Source organism: Schistocerca nitens, chromosome 10 (assembly GCF_023898315.1).
Source record: "Schistocerca nitens isolate TAMUIC-IGC-003100 chromosome 10, iqSchNite1.1, whole genome shotgun sequence".
NCBI lineage: Eukaryota > Metazoa > Arthropoda > Insecta > Orthoptera > Acrididae > Schistocerca > Schistocerca nitens.
This window is the reverse complement of record NC_064623.1, coordinates 96744230-96765210: the sequence shown is the minus strand read 5'-3', so window position 1 is coordinate 96765210 and position 20981 is coordinate 96744230. Positions and strand designations below refer to the sequence as shown.

The window sequence follows — 20981 nt, the reverse complement described above, 5'->3', positions numbered from 1 at the left end:
TGATGCCTCAGGATGTGGCCTAGCAACTGAGCTGTTTGTGCCACAAATTTCTGTTCTCCCCAATTTGAATCTTCCATAGATATCCAGTCTACCTACACAATCTTCAGCATTCTTCTGTAGTACTGGTTGCTTCTTGTCTGAAATACTTATTGTTCATGTTTCACTGCCATGTCTGCCCCTGTAGCTGAGTGGACAGTATGTCTGACTGCCGTGGGGTGGACCTGGGTTCGATTCCTGGTTGGGTCAGAGATTTTATCTGCTCGGGGTCTGGTTCCTCGTCATCGTTGACATGCATGTGATGTTAACAGGAGAGACTTGCAGCTTGGCAGCCGAACTTCCCCAGGTGGGGTCTCCCTGCCATCAGTGTCATACCATCACTTAATTTCACTGCTGTACAAAACTACATTCCAGACAGATATCTGCAGGAAAGGTTTTCTAACATTTAAAATCTTATTTGATGTTTACAAATTCCTCTTTTTCATTGTTGTCAGTCTGCATTTTTAAATTTTCTCTTCTTTGGTCATCATCACATATTTTGCCACCTAAACAGAAAGACCCAACTACTACTTTTAGGGTTTTATTTCCTAATCTAATTCCCATGTCACCGTGTTCAGCTCAAACATGTTCCAGTACCTATGTTTTACTTTTCTGTAGGTTCATTTTATAACCTCTTTACAAGATACTACCATTCTGTTCAACTGCTCTTTTTAGGTCCTTTGCCATCTTTGAGAGAATTAAAGTGTCATTGTCAAATTCATTGTTTTCCTCCACAACTTGTTCCGTGTACAGATTGAATAACGTTGGGGAGAGGCCACAGCCCTGCCTGACTCCATTCTCATTTACTGCTTTACTTCCAGGCCCTTCCACTCTTACTACTGTAGTCTGGCATCTCTACAAGTTGTAGATGACTTTAACTCTTTTTTTATCCTTGCTACCTTTGAAGTCTGAAAATGTGTATTCCAGTGTAATGCATCCTTGTTACATCAGTGGGAATAAGACTGATAGGCTTATGCTTATCATAATCTCTCCACTGTCTCATATCACTCTCTGCCATGAATGCAAATGTATATTTAATGTTAGATCAACATTTTTATTATGCATTTGGAGGAGTTGCACAGAAAATTATAACCATGACATAAAAGAGATAACAATTATTCTGTATAACTTTATAAACTGTTAATTACACAAATGAATAAGAAAGCCCCATGCTCTGAGGGTCACTCAAAGTAGGTCGGCTGCAGGGAAGTGCATTCCGCTGTTTGGTATGTGCAAAGAATGCTGTCACTATTGAGGTTGCCATTTGAGTCTTCTGTCCAGCTGTGGCTCACTAACTAAACATTATACCTGCACTCTGCCAAACTGGGTTTATAGCCTCTGATGTGCAGCCATTGTGCTCAAGAGTTGGGTGCCAGCTGTACCCTTCAACTCACTTTCAAGGCCTCAGACAATAAACTCATCCAATTCATGACTTATCCAGAAATCTCACTTTCCAAGAGCATATAAAATTTCTGTTTCCTCTTCCATTCCTCACCTAAGGCCTGTGCTTTGGTTAGCATTAATATGACTGTCATAGTTCTCGTTCTGCAACATGAGATCTCTTGAACCATGGATGAGGGCAACAGGCAGATTCCATATTCCTAGGTTTCTGCAAAGCATTTGGCACAGTGCCATACTGCTGACTGTTAATGATAGTAGAAGCCTACAGAATAGGTTCTCATGTATGTGATTCGTATTGTCAGGAGTGCAGCAGTGAAGTGTGATAGGACCGCTGTTATTTTCTATATGTGTAAATGATCTTGCAGACAGTATACGTAAACGATCTGGTGGACAGGGTAAGTAGCAGTCTGTGATTATTTGCTGATGATCCTGTGGAGTATGACAAGGTGCTGTCAGTGAGTGTCTATAGGAGGATACAATATGACTTAGGCAACATGTCTAGTTCGTGTGATGAATGGCAGCTAGCTCTAAATGTAGAACAGTGTAAATTAATTCAGGTGAGTATGAGGAGAGGAAAAAAAACCCTGAGCTGTTCCAGTCTCACATTAGTAGTGTGCTGCTTTACACAGTTATGTCAATGAAACAGCCGTGTGTAATGTTGCAAAGCAATATAAAATGGAATGCGCATGTAAGGACTGTATAATAGGGAAGATGAATGATTGACTTCAGTTTTTTTGGGAGAATTTGAGGAAAGTGTGGTTCATCTATAAAGGAGACCACATATAGACATCAAAAAAAGTTTTGCATCAACCCGGTTCCCAGACACCAGAAGATAGACTTTGACTGTGTATATTGTATCACAGACACAGTCCCTTTGACTGTCAGAGATGTCACTAAACCCACCCAAAGATATAAACAACCATGCATTAGCAGCATCTATTAGACGGAGGAGGTCCAACAGCCGATCAGTTCCAGTCATTCCACCAGGAAGGAAGTACACAGCTCATGTTGTCTGAAGTTCAACAATGCCTAGACAGTCAATACCGCAATTTGATCGCGTCTGCATTGTTACTTTGTGCCAGGAAGGGCTCTCAACAAGGGAAGTGTCCAGGAATCTTGGAGTGAACCAAAGCGATGGTGTTCGGACATGTAGGAGATACAGTGAGACAGGAACTGTCGTTGACATGCCTCGCTTGTGCCGCCTGAGGGCTACTACTGCAGTGGATGAGCACTACCTACGGATTATTGCTCAGAGGAACCCTGACAGCAACGCCACCATGTTGAATAATGCTTTTTGTGCAGCCACAGGATGTCATGTTATGACTCAAACTGTGTGCAGTAGGCTGCATGATACGCAACTTCACTCCTGACGTTCATGGCGAGGTCCGTCTTTGCAACCATGACACCATGCAGCACTGTACAGATGGGCCCATTAACATGCCGATTGGACTGTTCAGGATTGGCATCGCATTCTCTTCACCGATGAGTGTCGCATATACCTTCAACCAGACAATCGTCGGAGACATGTTTGGAGGTAACTCCATCATGCTGACAGCCTAAGACACACTGTCCAGAAAGTGCAGCTAGGTGGAGATTCCCTGCTGCTTTGGGGTGGCATTATGTAGAACTGACATACGCCACTGGTGGTCATGGAAGGTACTGTAACAGCTGTACGATACGTGAATGCCATCCTCTGACCGATAGTGCAACCATATCGGCAGCAAATTGGCGAGGCATTTGTCTTCATGGACGACAATTTGCGCCCCCATCGTGCACATCTTGTAAATGACTTCCTTCAGGATAACGACATCGCTCGGATAGAATGGCGAGCATGTTCTCCAGACATGAGCCCTATCGAACTGTATCGAACATGCCTGGGATAGATTGAAGAGGGCTGTTTATGGACGACCCACCAACCACTCCGAGGGATGTACGCCGAATTGCGATTGAGGAGTGGGACAATCTGGACCAACAGTGCCTTGGTGAACTTGTGTATAGTAGGCCACGATGAATGTCTACGATGAATGTAGACATGCATTAATGCAAGAGGACGTGCTGCTGGGTATTAGAGGTACTGGTGCATACAGCAATCTGGAGCACCCCCTCTGAAGATCTCGCTGTATGGTGGTACAACATGCAATGTGTGGTTTTCATTAGCAATAAAAAGGGCAGAAATGATGTTTATGTTGATCTCTATTCAAATTTTCTGTACAGGTTCTGGAACCCTTGGAACTGAGGTGATGCAAAACTTTTTTGACGTGTGTAATACACTACTACCTATTGTTGAGTACTATTTGAGTGTTTGGGATCTGCATCATGTCAGATTAAAGGATGACATTGTAGCATTCAGAGGCGGGCTGCTAGATTTTTTACTGGTAGGTTTGAACAACATGCAGGTATTACAGAAATGCTTCAGGAACTCAAATGGGAAGAACTGGAAGGAAGACGACATTCATGTTGAGGAGCGCTATTAAGAAAATTTAGAGAGCTGGCATTTGAGGCTGACAGCAGAGCGATTCTACTGCAGCTAACGTAAATTTTGCATAAGATGAGGACCACGAAGATAAGATTAGAGTAATTAGGACTCGTATGGAGGCACATAGGCAGTACTTTTCTCCTCACTCTGTGAGTAGAACAAGAAAGGAAGTAACTAGTAGTGGTACAGGGCATCCTCTCTATGCACCATACAGTGGCTTGCAGAGTATCTATATAGATGTACAATAATCCCCACCATTGTTAACAAGAACATCTCTCCCTCTCATTTCTCCGTACTGGTAAAAGTTTTGTCCTTGGAGTCCATTTCCACCATGCCATGGAAGCATCCTACTTTACATTTACTTCATAACTAGCATTTCTTCCCACTGTCTCCTGCCATGGCATAACGAATTGTATAGTTATTAGTTTGTCATGCTCTGTATGTTGCGCAATGGTGTTTACTTGAAACTGCATGCAACCACATTAAAGCATGGCCGAGAGGATCTTAGTGTTTGTCCTAAACTATTCATTCTCAAGTGTTGGAAGTCACCAGCAGCATAACGGATAGAGTCTGGACCTGAGTGACAGGGGCCCCGGTGATGCAAATGCTAATGGTAGCCTCCCACAGGAAGCTTATTACCATACATTACATCAAGTCATCAATGCTAAAGCTTCATCTAAATCTACAAATGCTGTTGTTGTGGCAGTGTTACACACCAGCTGACAAGATTTGTTTTCCGGCAGCTCCGATACTGCGCCGACTATTGGAACAGGGTCCGGCGTGGGACGAACCCGGGCTGGAGGAGGAGCCCGCATTCTCCTGCAAGCAGTGTGGTGCGGCCGCCGAGAGCGCCTCGGAGCTGGCGACGCTGTGTGCATGGCACACTGGCGAGCGGCCCTTCTCGTGCACGACCTGTGAAAAGCGGTTCGCTACACGGGTGCAGCTCTGCATACACAGCATCGCGCACTCGCGGGGGCAGCCCTTCCCCTGCCTCGTGTGTGGCGAGGAGATATCGCGGATGGCCCACTTCCGCCACCACATGGTGCTGCACGACGACTCCAGGAACCGCCCACCCCGGCGCTGCCTCCACTGCCGCCGCACTTTCCGCGGGGACCGTGAGTGGCAACGGCACCTGCTGCGTGCGCACCGCATCAACCGCCGCTCTTCTGTGAGCCGAGCACAACCCGGCAGTCCGAAAACATCTGTCGGGAGCTGCTGCCACTGTGGGAGGGAATTCACGAACAGGTGATCCGTTAATATGTCACTTGGTATTGTGTTTATACTACTGAAGATAGAAGCTCTTGTGATCATTTGGAAGGAAATAGGGAAGTGTGTGTGTTGGCAAAAATGAGTAGAGATCCTGCAATAGTTGCATGCTACAAAAACTACTCAAAGTTACCAAGGAGGTTATTAAAAAAAAAATCGAAGACATACACATAATGTCAGAAATCAGTACTTCTGACAACAGACTTAAGGGTATACGGAATGAGTTTTTCGATGAAAAAATCGATTTTTGGGTAAATGCATTTTCGAAAAATTTAGACTCTCCCGTTTAATACCATGTATAAAATATTTGAGTGACATGAATAGAACTATTTTAAATAATTTTTTAAAATAATTTCGACACACGATGTTCCGCACCTTGTATATGAGATGCGAAATATACCTGATATAGACAGCCTTGCCAGAGATATAATTAAGCACAAGAAAGTTAGCTTTTCTGTTGGCTACACTGCTAGACAGTTGACAATAGATTCTGCACCATTTGTATTGTTTCCTTTGTGAGTACATCCATGTCATTGTTGTGAAAGTCGTATGTGGAGAAGTCATTGAGTTTTCTTTCCTTCAACATGCCAAGACCTAGTCTGAAGGTATTTAGAAAGCGTGTACATTGGCGCAAGAAAGTAAAGTGTACTAAAAATTCGTCTGATTCATCTTCATCAGTATCTGATGTCCCAGTAGCGACTAACCTCAACACTGGTAGTGATACATTGAGTGATGCTGCTGCCACTACACCGGAAAGTGCTTCAAGAAGAAAACTAGCTGGAATTGAAGAAGAATACAAGAAACTAAATGCTGGGACTACAAAATACGAGGTAATCAACGTCTCTTTTATTATCAGACGTTTTGGAGAACAATGTGTGCTGCAAACAATGTGGAAAATGTGGTGTTTCATTGAAAACAAACTTACATGTAGGACTTGCTTGTGAATTAGAGTTGATGTGCAGTTATTGCAAACATAGTGTTACTTTCTTCAATTCCTCACATGTTACTGCAGATACAGGTAAACTATACGATATAAACATTAGACTGGTTTATGGGTTACGGTGTATAGGAAAGGGCAGGGCTGCCATGTTGTGTGGTGTGATGAACCTCCCTCCTCCACCTTCAAAATTTAACAAACACATAATTGCAATAGGCTCTGCTGTAGAAGATGTGGCACAGGAAAACATGAAAGATGCTGTTGAGGAAGCAGTTGTTGAAAATAATAATAGCAGAGACTTGGTCCATAGCTTTTGATGGAAGCTGGCAGAAGAGAGGCCACACATCTCTGAATGGTGTAGTAACAGCTACAAGTGTGGACACTGGTAAGGTAGTTGATGTGGCAATACTTTCCAAGCATTGCAGATGCATGGAGAAAATGAAAAATAAACATGAAGAGGAGTGCATGGCAAATTACTACGGGGCAAGTGGTGGTATGGAAGTTGCTGGTGTAAGAAGTATTTATCAACACTCAGTAAAATGGTACACCGTTAGATACATAAAAGATGGTGACTCAAAGGCTTCCAAAGAAATTGAGGAACTGAGACCCTATGGTAACGATGTGAAAATTTCCAAACTGGAGTGTGTTGGCCATGTTCAGAAAAGGATGGGATCAAGACTTCGACAGCTCAAGGCTAGCATGAAAGGCAAGAAATTGAGTGATGGAAAAACTTTAGATGGGAAAAATAGACTGACATGCTACAATAGATCATATTCAGAAGTGCAATGGTCTAGCAATAAGACAGAATACAGCAGATGCAGAATTAATGAGAAGAGCAGTCTGGGCTCTGTTTTTTCATACAGCTTCAAACAATGAGAATCCCCAACATTGGCTATGTCCAAAAGGAGACGATAGTTGGTGCAAGTACAACAGAGGCAAGGTAACTAAGAAACAATACAATCACCCTCATCACCTGCCACCTGCCATAATGGATGAAATAAAACCAATATTCCGAGACCTCGCAGATATTAGTCTACTAAAGAAATGTCTTCATGGCCGGACTCAAAATCCAAATGAGTGTGTGAACCATGTGATATGGAATAGACTACCTAAAACTGTTTTTGTGGGTATAAACACACTTCACTTTAGTGTTTATGATGCTGTTTCATCATTCAATCAGGGCAATATAACAAAGTGCAAAGTTCTGGAGAAGTTGGGCTCTGTGTAGGACTACGAACTGCCGCAGCTATGCTTTGTTTGGACAAGGAACGGCTCAGGTCTTCAGATAATGCCATAAAAGTATATTCAAAGATGATGTGACTTACCAAATGAAAGTGCTGGCAGGTCGACAGACACACAAACAAACACAAACATACACACAAAATTCAAGCTTTCGCAACAAACTGTTGCCTCATCAGGAAAGAGGGAAGGAGAGGGAAAGACGAAAGGATGTGGGTTTTAAGGGAGAGGGTAAGGAGTCATTCCAATCCCGGGAGCGGAAAGACTTACCTTAGGGGGAAAAAAGGACGGGTATACACTCGCACACACACACACACACACACACACATATCCATCCACACATATGGTGTCTGTATATGTGTGGATGGATATGTGTGTGTGTGTGTGTGTGTGTGTGCGAGTGTATACCCGTCCTTTTTTCCCCCTAAGGTAAGTCTTTCCGCTCCCGGGATTGGAATGACTCCTTACCCTCTCCCTTAAAACCCACATCCTTTCGTCTTTCCCTCTCCTTCCCTCTTTCCTGATGAGGCAACAGTTTGTTGCGAAAGCTTGAATTTTGTGTGTATGTTTGTGTTTGTTTGTGTGTCTGTCGACCTGCCAGCACTTTCATTTGGTAAGTCACATCATCTTTGTTTTTAGATTAATTTTTCCTACGTGGAATGTTTCCCTCTATTATAATCATATATTCAAAGATGGCTAGACAGCATAGCAGAGCCATCAAGAGGAAGCTGTTGGACGATTCTGATGATACAAGCTATGGTGCAGGCTTGTACTGAAGTAAAAACTTTGAAGCTAATTTCCCGTAACTTTAATTTTTTTGTGTATAAGGCACATTTTCTCAGGGCCTATTTATTGTAGAAAGATGAAATTTTCTGTAGTTGTTCCTTAAGACCTTCTAATACACTCCTGGAAATGGAAAAAAGAACACATTGACACCGGTGTGTCAGACCCACCATACTTGCTCCGGACACTGCGAGAGGGCTGTACAAGCAATGATCACACGCACGGCACAGCGGACACACCAGGAACCGCGGTGTTGGCCATCGAATGGCGCTAGCTGCGCAGCATTTGTGCACCGCTGCCGTCAGTGTCAGCCAGTTTGCCGTGGCATGCGGAGCTCCATCGCAGTCTTTAACACTGGTAGCATGCCGCGACAGCGTGGACGTGAACCGTATGTGCAGTTGACGGACTTTGAGCGAGGGCGTATAGTGGGCATGCGGGAGGCCGGGTGGACGTACCGCCGAATTGCTCAACACGTGGGGCGTGAGGTCTCCACAGTACATCGATGTTGTCGCCAGTGGTCGGCGGAAGGTGCACGTGCCCGTCGACCTGGGACCGGACCGCAGCGACGCACGGATGCACGCCAAGACCGTAGGATCCTACGCAGTGCCGTATGGGACCGCACCGCCACTTCCCAGCAAATTAGGGACACTGTTGCTCCTGGGGTATCGGCGAGGACCATTCGCAACCGTCTCCATGAAGCTGGGCTACGGTCCCGCACACCGTTAGGCCGTCTTCCGCTCACGCCCCAACATCGTGCAGCCCGCCTCCAGTGGTGTCGCGACAGGCGTGAATGGAGGGACGAATGGAGACGTGTCGTCTTCAGCGATGAGAGTCGCTTCTGCCTTGGTGCCAATGATGGTCGCATGCGTGTTTGGCGCCGTGCAGGTGAGCGCCACAATCAGGACTGCATACGACCGAGGCACACAGGGCCAACACCCGGCATCATGGTGTGGGGAGCGATCTCCTACACTGGCCGTACACCACTGGTGATCGTCGAGGAGACACTGAATAGTGCACGGTACATCCAAACCGTCATCGAACCCATCGTTCTACCATTCCTAGACCGGCAAGGGAACTTGCTGTTCCAACAGGACAATGCACGTCCGCATGTATCCCGTGCCACCCAACGTGCTCTAGAAGGTGTAAGTCAACTACCCTGGCCAGCAAGATCTCCGGATCTGTCCCCCATTGAGCATGTTTGGGACTGGATGAAGCGTCGTCTCACGCGGTCTGCACGTCCAGCACGAACGCTGGTCCAACTGAGGCGCCAGGTGGAAATGGCATGGCAAGCCGTTCCACAGGACTACATCCAGCATCTCTACGATCGTCTCCATGGGAGAATAGCAGCCTGCATTGCTGCGAAAGGTGGATATACACTGTACTAGTGCCGACATTGTGCATGCTCTGTTGCCTGTGTCTATGTGCCTGTGGTTCTGTCAGTGTGATCATGTGATGTATCTGACCCCAGGAATGTGTCAATAAAGTTTCCCCTTCCTGGGACAATGAATTCACGGTGTTCTTATTTCAATTTCCAGGAGTGTATATCTGAATTAAAAGATATGTGGAATTATTTTGTATTAATGGATGTAAATTTTAAAATACTTGTTAAAATGTATAACTTTTTTAACACTTACAAAAAATAAAATATCTGAAAAACATACATTATTTTTTCAAAATTAATAATTCAGCATAAAAGCAGAACATATCTCTGTGTTCTGTGAAAAAATCAAGAGTATCGTCCAAATAACAAATGAGAAAATGTTCCTAACTTTTATCTCAATTTAACATTGTAAACATAGGGCGTTCCGTATACCCTTAAAGCTTTATGGAATGTAGTAAAGGGTAAATGACAGGAGTGTCCAGCCTACGGGCCACATGTGGCCCGAAGCGAGTATCAGTACAGTCCAAGAAGTGAACATCTACCACATAATAAGTAAAAGAAATTCCATGAAATTCTGTATATGTTAAGTTATGAAACCTCACATAAAAAATCTCAAATGAATTTCACTTTGTTTTTTAAAAATGAATAATTGTAAATTGATCTAAATTACTTCAATGTGTTAACTATATACTTCCCACTGCCCCTCCCCCTCCAACCCTCAGCAGTTATTGTTAGTGTCAGGTATATGACTTGTGGCCAGAAAATGTTGGTCTTCTTCCAACTGGCCCACATAAGCTGAAAGGCTTAACACCCCTGGTACATGAAATTTAATGAAATCAAAGACGGAACAACCAGCCACAGAACAGGATAACATCACTAATGAACTGAGTGGAAGGATTATAAATGATGAGTCACAGATAGCAAATATATTTAATAATCATTTCTTAACCAAGCTATAATACAGGGTTATTACAAATGATTGAAGCGATTTCACAGCTCTACAATAACTTTATTATTTGAGATATTTTCACAATGCTTTGCACACACATACAAAAACTCAAAAAGTTTTTTTAGGCATTCACAAATGTTCGATATGTGCCCCTTTAGTGATTCGGCAGACATCAAGCCGATAATCAAGTTCCTCCCACACTTGGCGCAGCATGTCCCCATCAATGAGTTCGAAAGCATCGTTGATGCAAACTCGCAGTTCTGGCACGTTTCTTGGTAGAGGAGGTTTAAACACGGAATCTTTCACATAACCCAACAGAAAGAAATCGCATGGGGTTAAGTCTGGAGAGCGTGGAGGCCATGACATGAATTGCTGATCATGATCTCCACCACGACCGATCCATCGGTTTTCCAATCTCCTGTTTAAGAAATGCCGAACATCATGATGGAAGTGCGGTGGAGCACCATCCTGTTGAAAGATGGAAGTCGGCGCTGTCAGTCTCCAGTTGAGGTATGAGCCAATTTTCCAGCATGTCCAGATACACGTGTCCTGTGACGTTTTTTTCGCAGAAGAAAAAGGGGCCGTAAACTTTAAACTGTGAGATTGCACAAAACACGTTAACTTTTGGTGAATTGCGAATTTGCTGCACGAATGCGTGAGGATTCTCTACCGCCCAGATTCGCATATTGTGTCTGTTCACTTCACCATTAAGAAAAAATGTTGCTTCATCACTGAAAACAAGTTTCGCACTGAACGCATCCTCTTCCATGAGCTGTTGCAACCGCGCCGAAAATTCAAAGCGTTTGACTTTGTCATCGGGTGTCAGGGCTTGTAGCAATTGTAAACGGTAAGGCTTCTGCTTTAGCCTTTCCCGTAAGATTTTCCAGACCGTCGGCTGTGATACGTTTAGCTCCCTGCTTGCTTTATTCGTCGACTTCCGCGGGCTACGCGTGAAACTTGTCCGCACGCGTTCAACCGTTTCTTCGCTCACTGCAGGCCGACCCGTTGATTTCCCCTTACAGAGGCATCTAGAAGCTTTAAACTGCGCATACCATCGCCGAATGGAGTTAGCAGTTGGTGGATCTTTGTTGAACTTCAGGACGAAGTTGCACTGTTATGACTGACTGATGTCAGTGCATTTCAAGCACGACATACGCTTTCTCGGCTCCTGTCGCCATTTTGTCTCACTGCGCTCTCGAGTGCTCTGGCGGCAGAAACCTGAAGTGCGGCTTCAGTCGAACAAAACTTTATGAGTTTTTCTACGTATCTGTAGTGTGTCGTAACCATATGTCAATGAATGGAGCTACAGTGAATTTATGAAATCGCTTCAATCATTTGTAATAGCCCTGTAGAAAGTATAGGGACAAACAGGTCAAGAGAAAAATCACAGCAGTATGTTGAAAAAGCAGCTCTCATAAAATTCAGTCCTAAGAATGTATCACCAACTTCTCTTCCTGAAATTAGGAAAATTATATGTTCTCAAAACTAAAATCTCATCTGGTTTTTTTGGTATTTCCAATAAAGTACTAAAGATTTGCTCCCATATAGTAAGACTTGTGTTACCTGAAATTCTTAGAATAGCATCCCACTGAAGCAACGTTAATATCCTAAACAAATCACAGTTAGTGTTTCAGGAGAATCACTCTTCTGAGAATACCATTTTCATGTTTATTCACCATATTTTACAAGCATTAAGTAATAATATAGCTCTAGTTGGTATTTTCTGTGATCTATCTAAGCCATTTGACTGTATAAATCTCAGTATTCTTCTAGTGCTATTTAATCAGTCCAAGCATACAAACAGCAATGAAAGAAATGTTGAACAATGTTCTTGACACTATCATTGATTGGTTTTATGCGAATGGTCTCATTCTCAGTTTTAAAAGTACACAACATATTCAGTTCTGCTAATCTAGCAGTACTGCACCAATGATGAGTGTAACACATGTTGAGGAAATAATAAATAGGTGAAAACTTCAAAAATTGTAAGTGTTAATATTGATGAGAATTTAAACTGGAAAAAGCGTATTTAGGAATTCCTAAAACAGTTTAGTTCAACCACATTTCCACTTAGAATGGTTGAAAATCTTGTGCAGAGAAATCATAAGTAAACATGGTTTGCATATTTTTGTTCAATAATGTTGTAAGGAATAATGGTCTGGAGTAACCCCACTTTGAGAAAGAAAGTAGTCATTGCTCAAAAATATGCTGTAAGATTAATATGTGGTGCTCACCCATGATTATCTTGTAGACATCTGTTTGAGGAGTTGGGCATTCTGACTACATCTTCACAGTATATTTATTTCCTCATGAAGTTTATGTAAATAACCACTGCAGTTTGAAAGGAGCAATGATTTAGATAATTACAATATCAGAAGGAAAAATGATATTTTTTACTCTACATTAAGGTTGTCTTTAGCACAAAAAGGGCTGCACAATGCTTTTTGATCACCTATCCAATGGTATAAAATGTCTGACAGACAGCAAAGTAAAATTTGAAAACAAACTGAAAAAGTTTCTCATTGACAATTCCTTCTACCCCATAGAAGAATTTCCATTATTGTATTGTTTTGTATTTTATTATTGTAATGTGTGAAAGCTGGTGGGTAGGAATTGTTAACTCAGAAAGCTTATAAACAAGCAGCATGTTGTCATATTTACAAATTAGAATAATTCATCATGTGACTCTTAAATGACTCGTTCCACGTCGTCATGATTTACCATGCAAATTATCTGTGGAACATGAAACTAAGGCCAGTATTACACTATCAAATTTCTTTGTCCAATATCTTTGTCCAATACCTTTGTCAAAGATATTTGATAGTGTAATAGGGATCTTTGACAAATGTCGTCCAATATTTGATCAAATCTAGGCCGAGGCCGTATATTTGATCAAAGAAATCGCTTGTCTTCTGTTCACTGCAATGCGATATGTTACCACGCGGAGCGCTAGCATCGCTGCAGCGTTCTGTCGTCTGTAGTGTTTTTATAACCATTGCCGGTAAATACAATTGGTGTGTGCCGACAACTACAGAATTAATAGAGATGTCTGAAGCTGATGAGGCGCTTTACAACGTGAGGCACCCTGAATACAAAAATAGATTAAGAAGATTGGAGACCTAACCTAACCTAACATAACCCTCTCCTGTAGCAAGGAATCGGAGTGTTATAGTGAGCCTGTCTTCTGAAGATGTAGCAGTTCTTAAGTGAAAATTGTGCTTTGTGATATGAGGATACACTTCATTGAGCACATACAGAAATGTATGCTCATCCATTCTTAAGTAATTGATGTACGACTTGACGTCTTCCACTGTAAGCTCACGTAACAAGTTTTGTTGAATGCTTTTATCGTGTCGTCGTAAAACCCACGGCTCCACCCAGATTAGATTAGTTTTTCGTTCCATAGATCTGTGCTGAGGAGATCCTCGTGGATGTGGAACATGTCGATTTTTTTAAGCTGAAATAAAAATACTAATAGTATGAATAAATACATCATTTGTTTCTATTAAAAATTTCGCCAATGGAGTAGAAGGAGTTGGCCAGTAGTAAGTCTTTCAGGCTCCTTTTAAACTTATCTTTATTTCTAACTAAATTTTTTATGTTTCCTGGCAAATTATTGAAGATGAGTGTTCCTGAGTAGTGGACCCCATTTTGAACTAAAGTAAGTGCTTTTAAGTCCTTGTGCAGATCATTTTTGTTCCTGGTATTGTATGTATGAACTGAGTTGTTTGTTGGAAAAAGAGATATATTATTTACGACAAATTTTATTAAGAAGTAAATATACTGAGAGGCAGTAGTTAGTATACCCAGTTCTTTGAAGAGGTTTCTGCAGGAGGTCCGTGAATTTACTCCACAAATAATACGTATTACACGCTTTTGGACCTTGAAAACTTTTGTTTGACTTCAAGATTTACCCCAAAATATTATCCCATATGACATTATGGAATGAAAGTATGCAAGCTTTTTCATTTTTATGTTGCCTACGTCTGCTAACACTCGAATTGCAAATACAGATTTGTTAAGGCGTTTCTGCAGTTCTGTGGTGTGCTCCTCCCAACTGAATTTATTATCAAGTTGTAATCCCAGGACTTTTAAGACTGTCAACCTCGTATGTATGGTTCCATTTTTTCCCCCACTTCTTTTCCGCATGTGCACACAATGCAATTGGAGTACCTAGAACTGCTGCGGTTAATAACAAGTTGTCGGCCATCTTGAACTTTGACGAAAAATTTGATGACAGTGTAATACCACTTGTAGCGCTACGTCAAAGATCTTTGTCAAATATATTGGACGGAATATTGGATCACATCTTTGATCAAATCTTTGACAAAGAAATTTGATAGTGTAATACCGGCCTAACTAACTAGCTCATGCTGTGCTAGTCACCTATTTCAGTGAATTTATAGGTCATTCAGTACCATTTCCTTTCTTTCTTTTTCAACTGCTCATTTACAAAACAAGCCAAAACTTTATCATCACTGCCCACTATGAGACTAGATGACACCTAGTGGTGCTGTGCTCGTATGGTGGAGTAATGAGAATATAGAAGCAGAGCAGAGACAATTGAGGACTCATTCTAGTGACAGTGGGTTCTGCAAATAGAGAAATCCACTGACATAAGCAACTGTGACAGAGGGCAGATTGATATGAACTGGTGCCTTGGAACCAGCTTTTCAGAAATGTCGAAGCTAGTTTGTTATTTGCATGCCACTGTTGTGAGCACCTTTGGACATTGGTTGAAAAACAGTGAAATAACGAGTAGGTGACAAGGTGTCAGACACCACACCTCATTATAGAACGTAGAGGTCAGAGGCTTGCCTGGTTATAAAGCAAGATAGGTGGCAATTCATGGCAGCTGTAACGACAGAACCCAGTGTCGATATGAACCCGAGTGTTCCGGAACACACTGTTCAGCGCACATTGTTGAACGTAGGGCTCTGCAGCTGGTGACTGCTATGTGTTCCCATGTTGCTCCAATGACATTGTTAATTACAACTGCACTGGACATAGGATCGTTGAGGCTGGACTGTAGATCAGTTGAAACATTTGTCCTGGTTGGAAGAATCTTGTTTCTTGTTACACCTGGTCGACTGTTGTGTCTGGGAATGCGATCAACTAGGGGAATGGTTTTGCACAAAGTGTTGTCTGTGGTGGACATTCACCTGGGCTTCCATTGGACCTGTGGTATCAATCGAAGTCACGATGTCAGCTATGAATTACATGAATGTTATTGTGAACCATCTGTATCCCTTAATGCTTGAGGTCTTTCCCGACTGTGATGTGTAATATAACGTGGCAAAAAAATGATTTTGTGGGGGTGAAGTTTGGGATGTGTATCATTGCTTAACACAAGAAACCAATATACCAGGTCATACTTTGGATATCTTCCACCAAATAAATATCACATATCTTGTGTAATCAGGGTGCTGCTTCTTAATGATACCATAGGTTCATCTTGATGTTACTGCATTGCCACTCAGGAAGAAGCTCCAGGAATTCATGTTCTCGACGAGTTTAATTTCGCACGCTAGATGTTCGGCGGCGAACTACATGTAAAATTGACTTAAGACTGTCTCATGACTGACGTCAAACTGAACTCCAACTGGGATATGGTGGTGTACAAATTGGCTCTATTTATATGGTTTTAAACAATTACTGACATTGTCACATATTAAATTTTTAGGTTTAACAATTAAAACTTTTTACATACATCTTCCCAGATCACTTACAAATTTACATGAAATAAAAGTGCATAATTTCATACAAAGACAGGAAAGACTCTGTTTCTATTAAGACTGTAAATTAGATGTTGTATCATTACAAAAATATATTTTGTATATTTCGTTAATTTGCATATATCATTTTATTTACGTAAAGGATAATCATCCTATCATTTTCAGGTGACGCGAGGGATTGGTTTTATTGAATGAAAGGTCGAGATTCAATTAATTAAATTTTGTACAAGTAAAACTTTGCATTTCTATGGAGTTGAAATTACAATTTCATTAACTAACACCAATTAAAACAGTATGCTTAATTCTCACATGAAAAATTATCATGTCATGTTTCTATTCTGGATATAATTTGTGTTTTAGTTTGTAAACATGAAAATAGCTGTTTTTCAATGATTAGAAATATTGGAACTTTAATTGATAATTACTCCATAATTGCAATAGCAATTTTATCCCTACCATGTGCCTGAAGTTTGTATAATGTGCAAATTGTGATGGTACATCAGCTTTTAACCCAACAAGTTTCTTTCATTCTGCATATTGGTGAGGCCCAATGTAAATAATTTCAAAACACTAGCTTAAATTAATGCAAATTATTAATTTGCTGCAAAAGAAAATCTTCAGTATATTCAAATACAGATAACCAGAAAAGACCAAATCAAAGCAGCATACTGATATTACACATATTCCCTCTTCGGGAAAGTGGGGATGAGACTGGTAAAAGTATATAGGGTCACAAAGGGTTGTGGCATTATAGAAGCAATTTTCGAGCATGATAACTGTCCGTCTCATGAGACCAGATTCCTTCTACAGTGTTTCCAGGAATGAGATAGTGAACTTACCTCTGACATCTGGGCTACCAAATTCAGTTGATCAGAAACTTGTGGAACACATTAGGAACAATATCAGATGCCAGCCCAGTGCCCACAAATCAGAGGCCCTTAATTTACAGGAATTACATGAGCTGCTCTTAGATATCTGGTGTAACAAACCTCTGGAAGCCTACCAAGGGCTTGTTGAATCCATTCTCCACAGAAGTGCTGCTTATTATGTTCAAAAGGTGGATCAACACTTTTATTAAGGGAGTGGTCATTGTGTTTTGACATATCATTGTGTTTTATAACATCATCCAGCAACAGCTAGTTAAGCTGTATTCAGTGAGTAAAATATAATGTTACTGCCTTTATTGCACCAAATAATGCACCATGATGTTTCACCAACTCAAAAAGATGTAGAGAAGTCACAATTTTCCTTTATTGCAGCAAATAATGCACAATGATGTTCCACCAACTCAAAAAGATGTAGAGAAGTCACAATTTTATCTTGTTCATTGCTCAGATTTCCACCTTCCCTTGAAAATCTGCAAGTTATGCAAGGACCCTTGACAGGGCTATACGTTCCCTGCAGTTGCTACATATAAATGCACTGGGTTTAACTTCTCTTGAAGCATTGGTTACAACATATGATGGCCATTTTTTGACATGAAATAAAAAGGGAGGGGAAGGAGCTTTGTGATCCGGGCAGTGAAAAACTGTTATAAATTTGAGGATGGTGTTTCACTGCATGATGGATAAAATTAAATATTGACACACTAAAAGGATTCAAAGCTACGCTGAATTACCGTATTTACTCGAATTTAAGCCGCACTTTTTGTCCGGTTTTTGTAATCCAAAAAACCGCCTGCGGCTTAGAATCTAGTGCAAAGCAAGCGGAAGTTCTGAAAAATGTTGGTAGGTGCCGCCACAACTAACTTCTGCCGTTGAATATACATAGCGCTACACAGGCATGCTATGTAGGCACAAAGATAAATACTGGCGCCAAAACCAATGCGTCAGTAAATAAATTAAAAAAAAAAAAAGATGGAAGACGAGCTTTTTTTCTCCGCCCCGAGTTTCGACCACTGCATTTTCATACATTATCCAACGAAATAATACAAATTCCGAATTGTTCATCTTCGAATGTAGCAGAATTTCAATGTACTAAGAAAATCCGACTGGCAAGACTGTTTGAGATGTTTGTCAAATATGGCCAACTCTAAGTTCTGAATTTTTTCCTACCTGTGAGAAGAGATGGTTGCTAATAGGAACCTGATGAAATGTGAATCACATGCAGTATTCTCTTCACCATAAGAGTAATACGAATATAAACATTTTACTATGTATTCTTTCGTGTTTCCTGCTATCTCATTTAAATCCTGTCTGCCTAATAAACTACGAAACTAGAGACAACAGCAAACGCGGAAGAATATACGTATCGTGTCATGTTTACATATTATTCTTATGCCTAATAGTGATACAGTCAGAAATGAAGCACGGCAACTGACTAGATTTTTAAACCTAAGACGATTCTAATTTCTGTGCAGAATTTGACGTACTAAAGAAGCGGCCGCAAAGACTTTCAAACGGGGAAAAATTTTCGCCTAACTCTCGTTCAGAACATGTTGTTCTATCATACGCAGTCTATTATTTGGTTCTTGTTGATCATTATCAAAGAAAGCAGCAGTGTAAGTAACAACAAATAGCAGTCTCTTGCCATTGTTTCGCTAATGAGACGATTCCTCTCTCTTGTTTTTTAATTGTAAGCGGCGGTAGCGCGCACAAAAGCAAGCCATGCCGCGAGCGGCGACAGGCCGTAAACACGCACTATCAGAATGCGACAAACAATGTATGACACAGCAAAGTAATGCATTTTCAGCTTAGAGTGACGCAAATAGCTATAACAAAGAAAACAGCACTTACCAGATCAAAGCAAAATAAGCAATCGATCCAAACCAGACGAAGCACGTGAAAAAGGAAGGGTGCCCGTATAAATACGGACGGAGCGCCTGACGCATAGCAATGGCTACGTGGTAAAGCTTAACTGCTAAGCTTTACGACTCGAACCAAACTACTGTAGCTGTATCGTCATTCATTATACCTAAATTGTGTCTCATATTAGAATGGACCAACTTTGTTTCGATTTGGAGGTGCGGCCTAAAACTTTTCTCTCCCCTTGAATTTCGAGTCTCAGATTTCAGGTGCGGCTTAAGGCCCGTCCACACGCAACGATCTGTCTGCGCAAATGTCTGCGCACATCACATCTGCGCAGACAGATCGTTGCGTGTAGACAGAAGATTTGCACCAACCTGAGGTGTGTGCAAACCTGGAAGTTGGAGTTGGAGGTTTGAGCGAAACCTCTCAAATCTGTGGGTTCAAACCACATCTGCGCAGACAAGTTGGAGCGTGTGGACAGGAGATCGCCGCAAATCTGGCGCGAAGCAGCTGTTTGCCCAGTCTAGTGTTTGTATTTGTGCGCACAGGGCATTAAAATGGCTGATACTCGTCAGTGTTCTCGAGAGTTTGTAAGTGAATTCATTGAAATATATAGAAACCACCCATGTTTGTGGAAGATTAAAGTAAAGAATATAGTGACTGAGACAAAAAGACAGCAGCATACAATGCTCTAATTGAAAATTGCGGGTATTACTTAACTCAACTCTTGTTTCGATATTGCAGTTGAAAATTCCAAATCCTTGTAGCTCCTTCCTGTTGCTAGGAATTTTAATGTTACCGCCAGCCGTTCATGAGGAGAAATTGCCTTTCTCTATACAAGTATTTTTTCTCATGATATGAGGGGTTACAAGCTTTAAGAGATAATTATAAGTTTCGACATCCATCCGCAAATAATTTCGCCAGTCGCTAGACTCGCCCTGCAACTCTCGCAGTAAATTTACGTGAGAAAACTGCTTTCGCTTTAGCAGCCACTGTCTACACCATTTTGACCGCTTTCTCTGTTTCCTGCGGTTGGTCTGGATGTTTTTTGCAACACAAGTTGCGAACACAGGCCACAACAGAACTTCCTCCATTTCCATAGATCAAAATAACTGAATTAAATTTTTGACGTTTACGGGGAGCGTAGTCGCTTGCTACTGATATTTCTTTTCTACACCGACAGATGGCGGGCGAGTAGTAGATTGGGGGTTTGTGTCGTGTGAACACACCACATTTGCAGCGATCTTTTGCATGTACAGACATCTGCGCCGATGTCTGCGCAGACAGATCGTTGCGTGTGGACCGGGCTTTAGATTCGGGAAATTTTTTTTTCCTTTATTTCGAGTCTCATTTTTCAGGTGCGGCTTAGATTCGAGTGCGGCTTAGATTCGAGTAAATACGGTACATATCTTTTATTTTTTAACAAATATTTCCATATACATAAAAATATTTTTTTCTTTTATTTCCAGAGCAGATAATCCAATAGTTTGTCAGTTGTACAGTCCATATTATGCAAACTGCCATTTTCATTTTTCTTATTTACTTTTACATTTTTTTTCTGTTTATTCATCTCATTGGCTCTCTCAAATTCCAGTCGACAGCTGTAATGAATTTTTGGAAGATCAAAACCATTTTGTCCGCCATAGCCTGGTAAATTTATTGGAACCAGTTGCACCTTTTTGCTTCATAAAGTATATTGCATTATGACCTAGTTTTGGCAGGAGACCATTTTCAAATGCTTATTTACAGCAATTATTTGTATGTAATAATATTTTAAACAAACTGTAGTTATGTGGAAATAGAAATTTGTTACGAGACACAAGTCAGATTTCCTAGTATATAAACTGAGTAAGCAAATTCACTGCCATTCAGCATGCACTGCAATGTGTGCTCATAATTATATTCAGGAAAATTATATTCAGGAAAATTTGATTTGAGTGTGGGAATAAATTCCTGTTTCCCTTGTGACACAAAGTGGTTATAGGTATGATGATACAGGTCATTGGTGTAAAATTTTCATGGGCTGAAACT

At 41.3% G+C, this 20981-nt stretch overlaps 1 protein-coding gene across 2 annotated transcripts in view; it reads left to right on the top strand.

Annotated features, from left to right (window-relative positions):
* LOC126210553 (zinc finger protein 490-like) overlaps nucleotides 1-20981 on the top strand; it is a 67512-nt gene that overhangs the window by 43574 nt on the left and 2957 nt on the right. For both annotated transcript variants that reach the window (XM_049939809.1, XM_049939810.1), the window contains one exon: nucleotides 4657-5158. In XM_049939809.1, the coding sequence (XP_049795766.1) occupies nucleotides 4657-5158 (502 nt within the window). The remainder of the gene's footprint in view (nucleotides 1-4656; nucleotides 5159-20981) is intronic.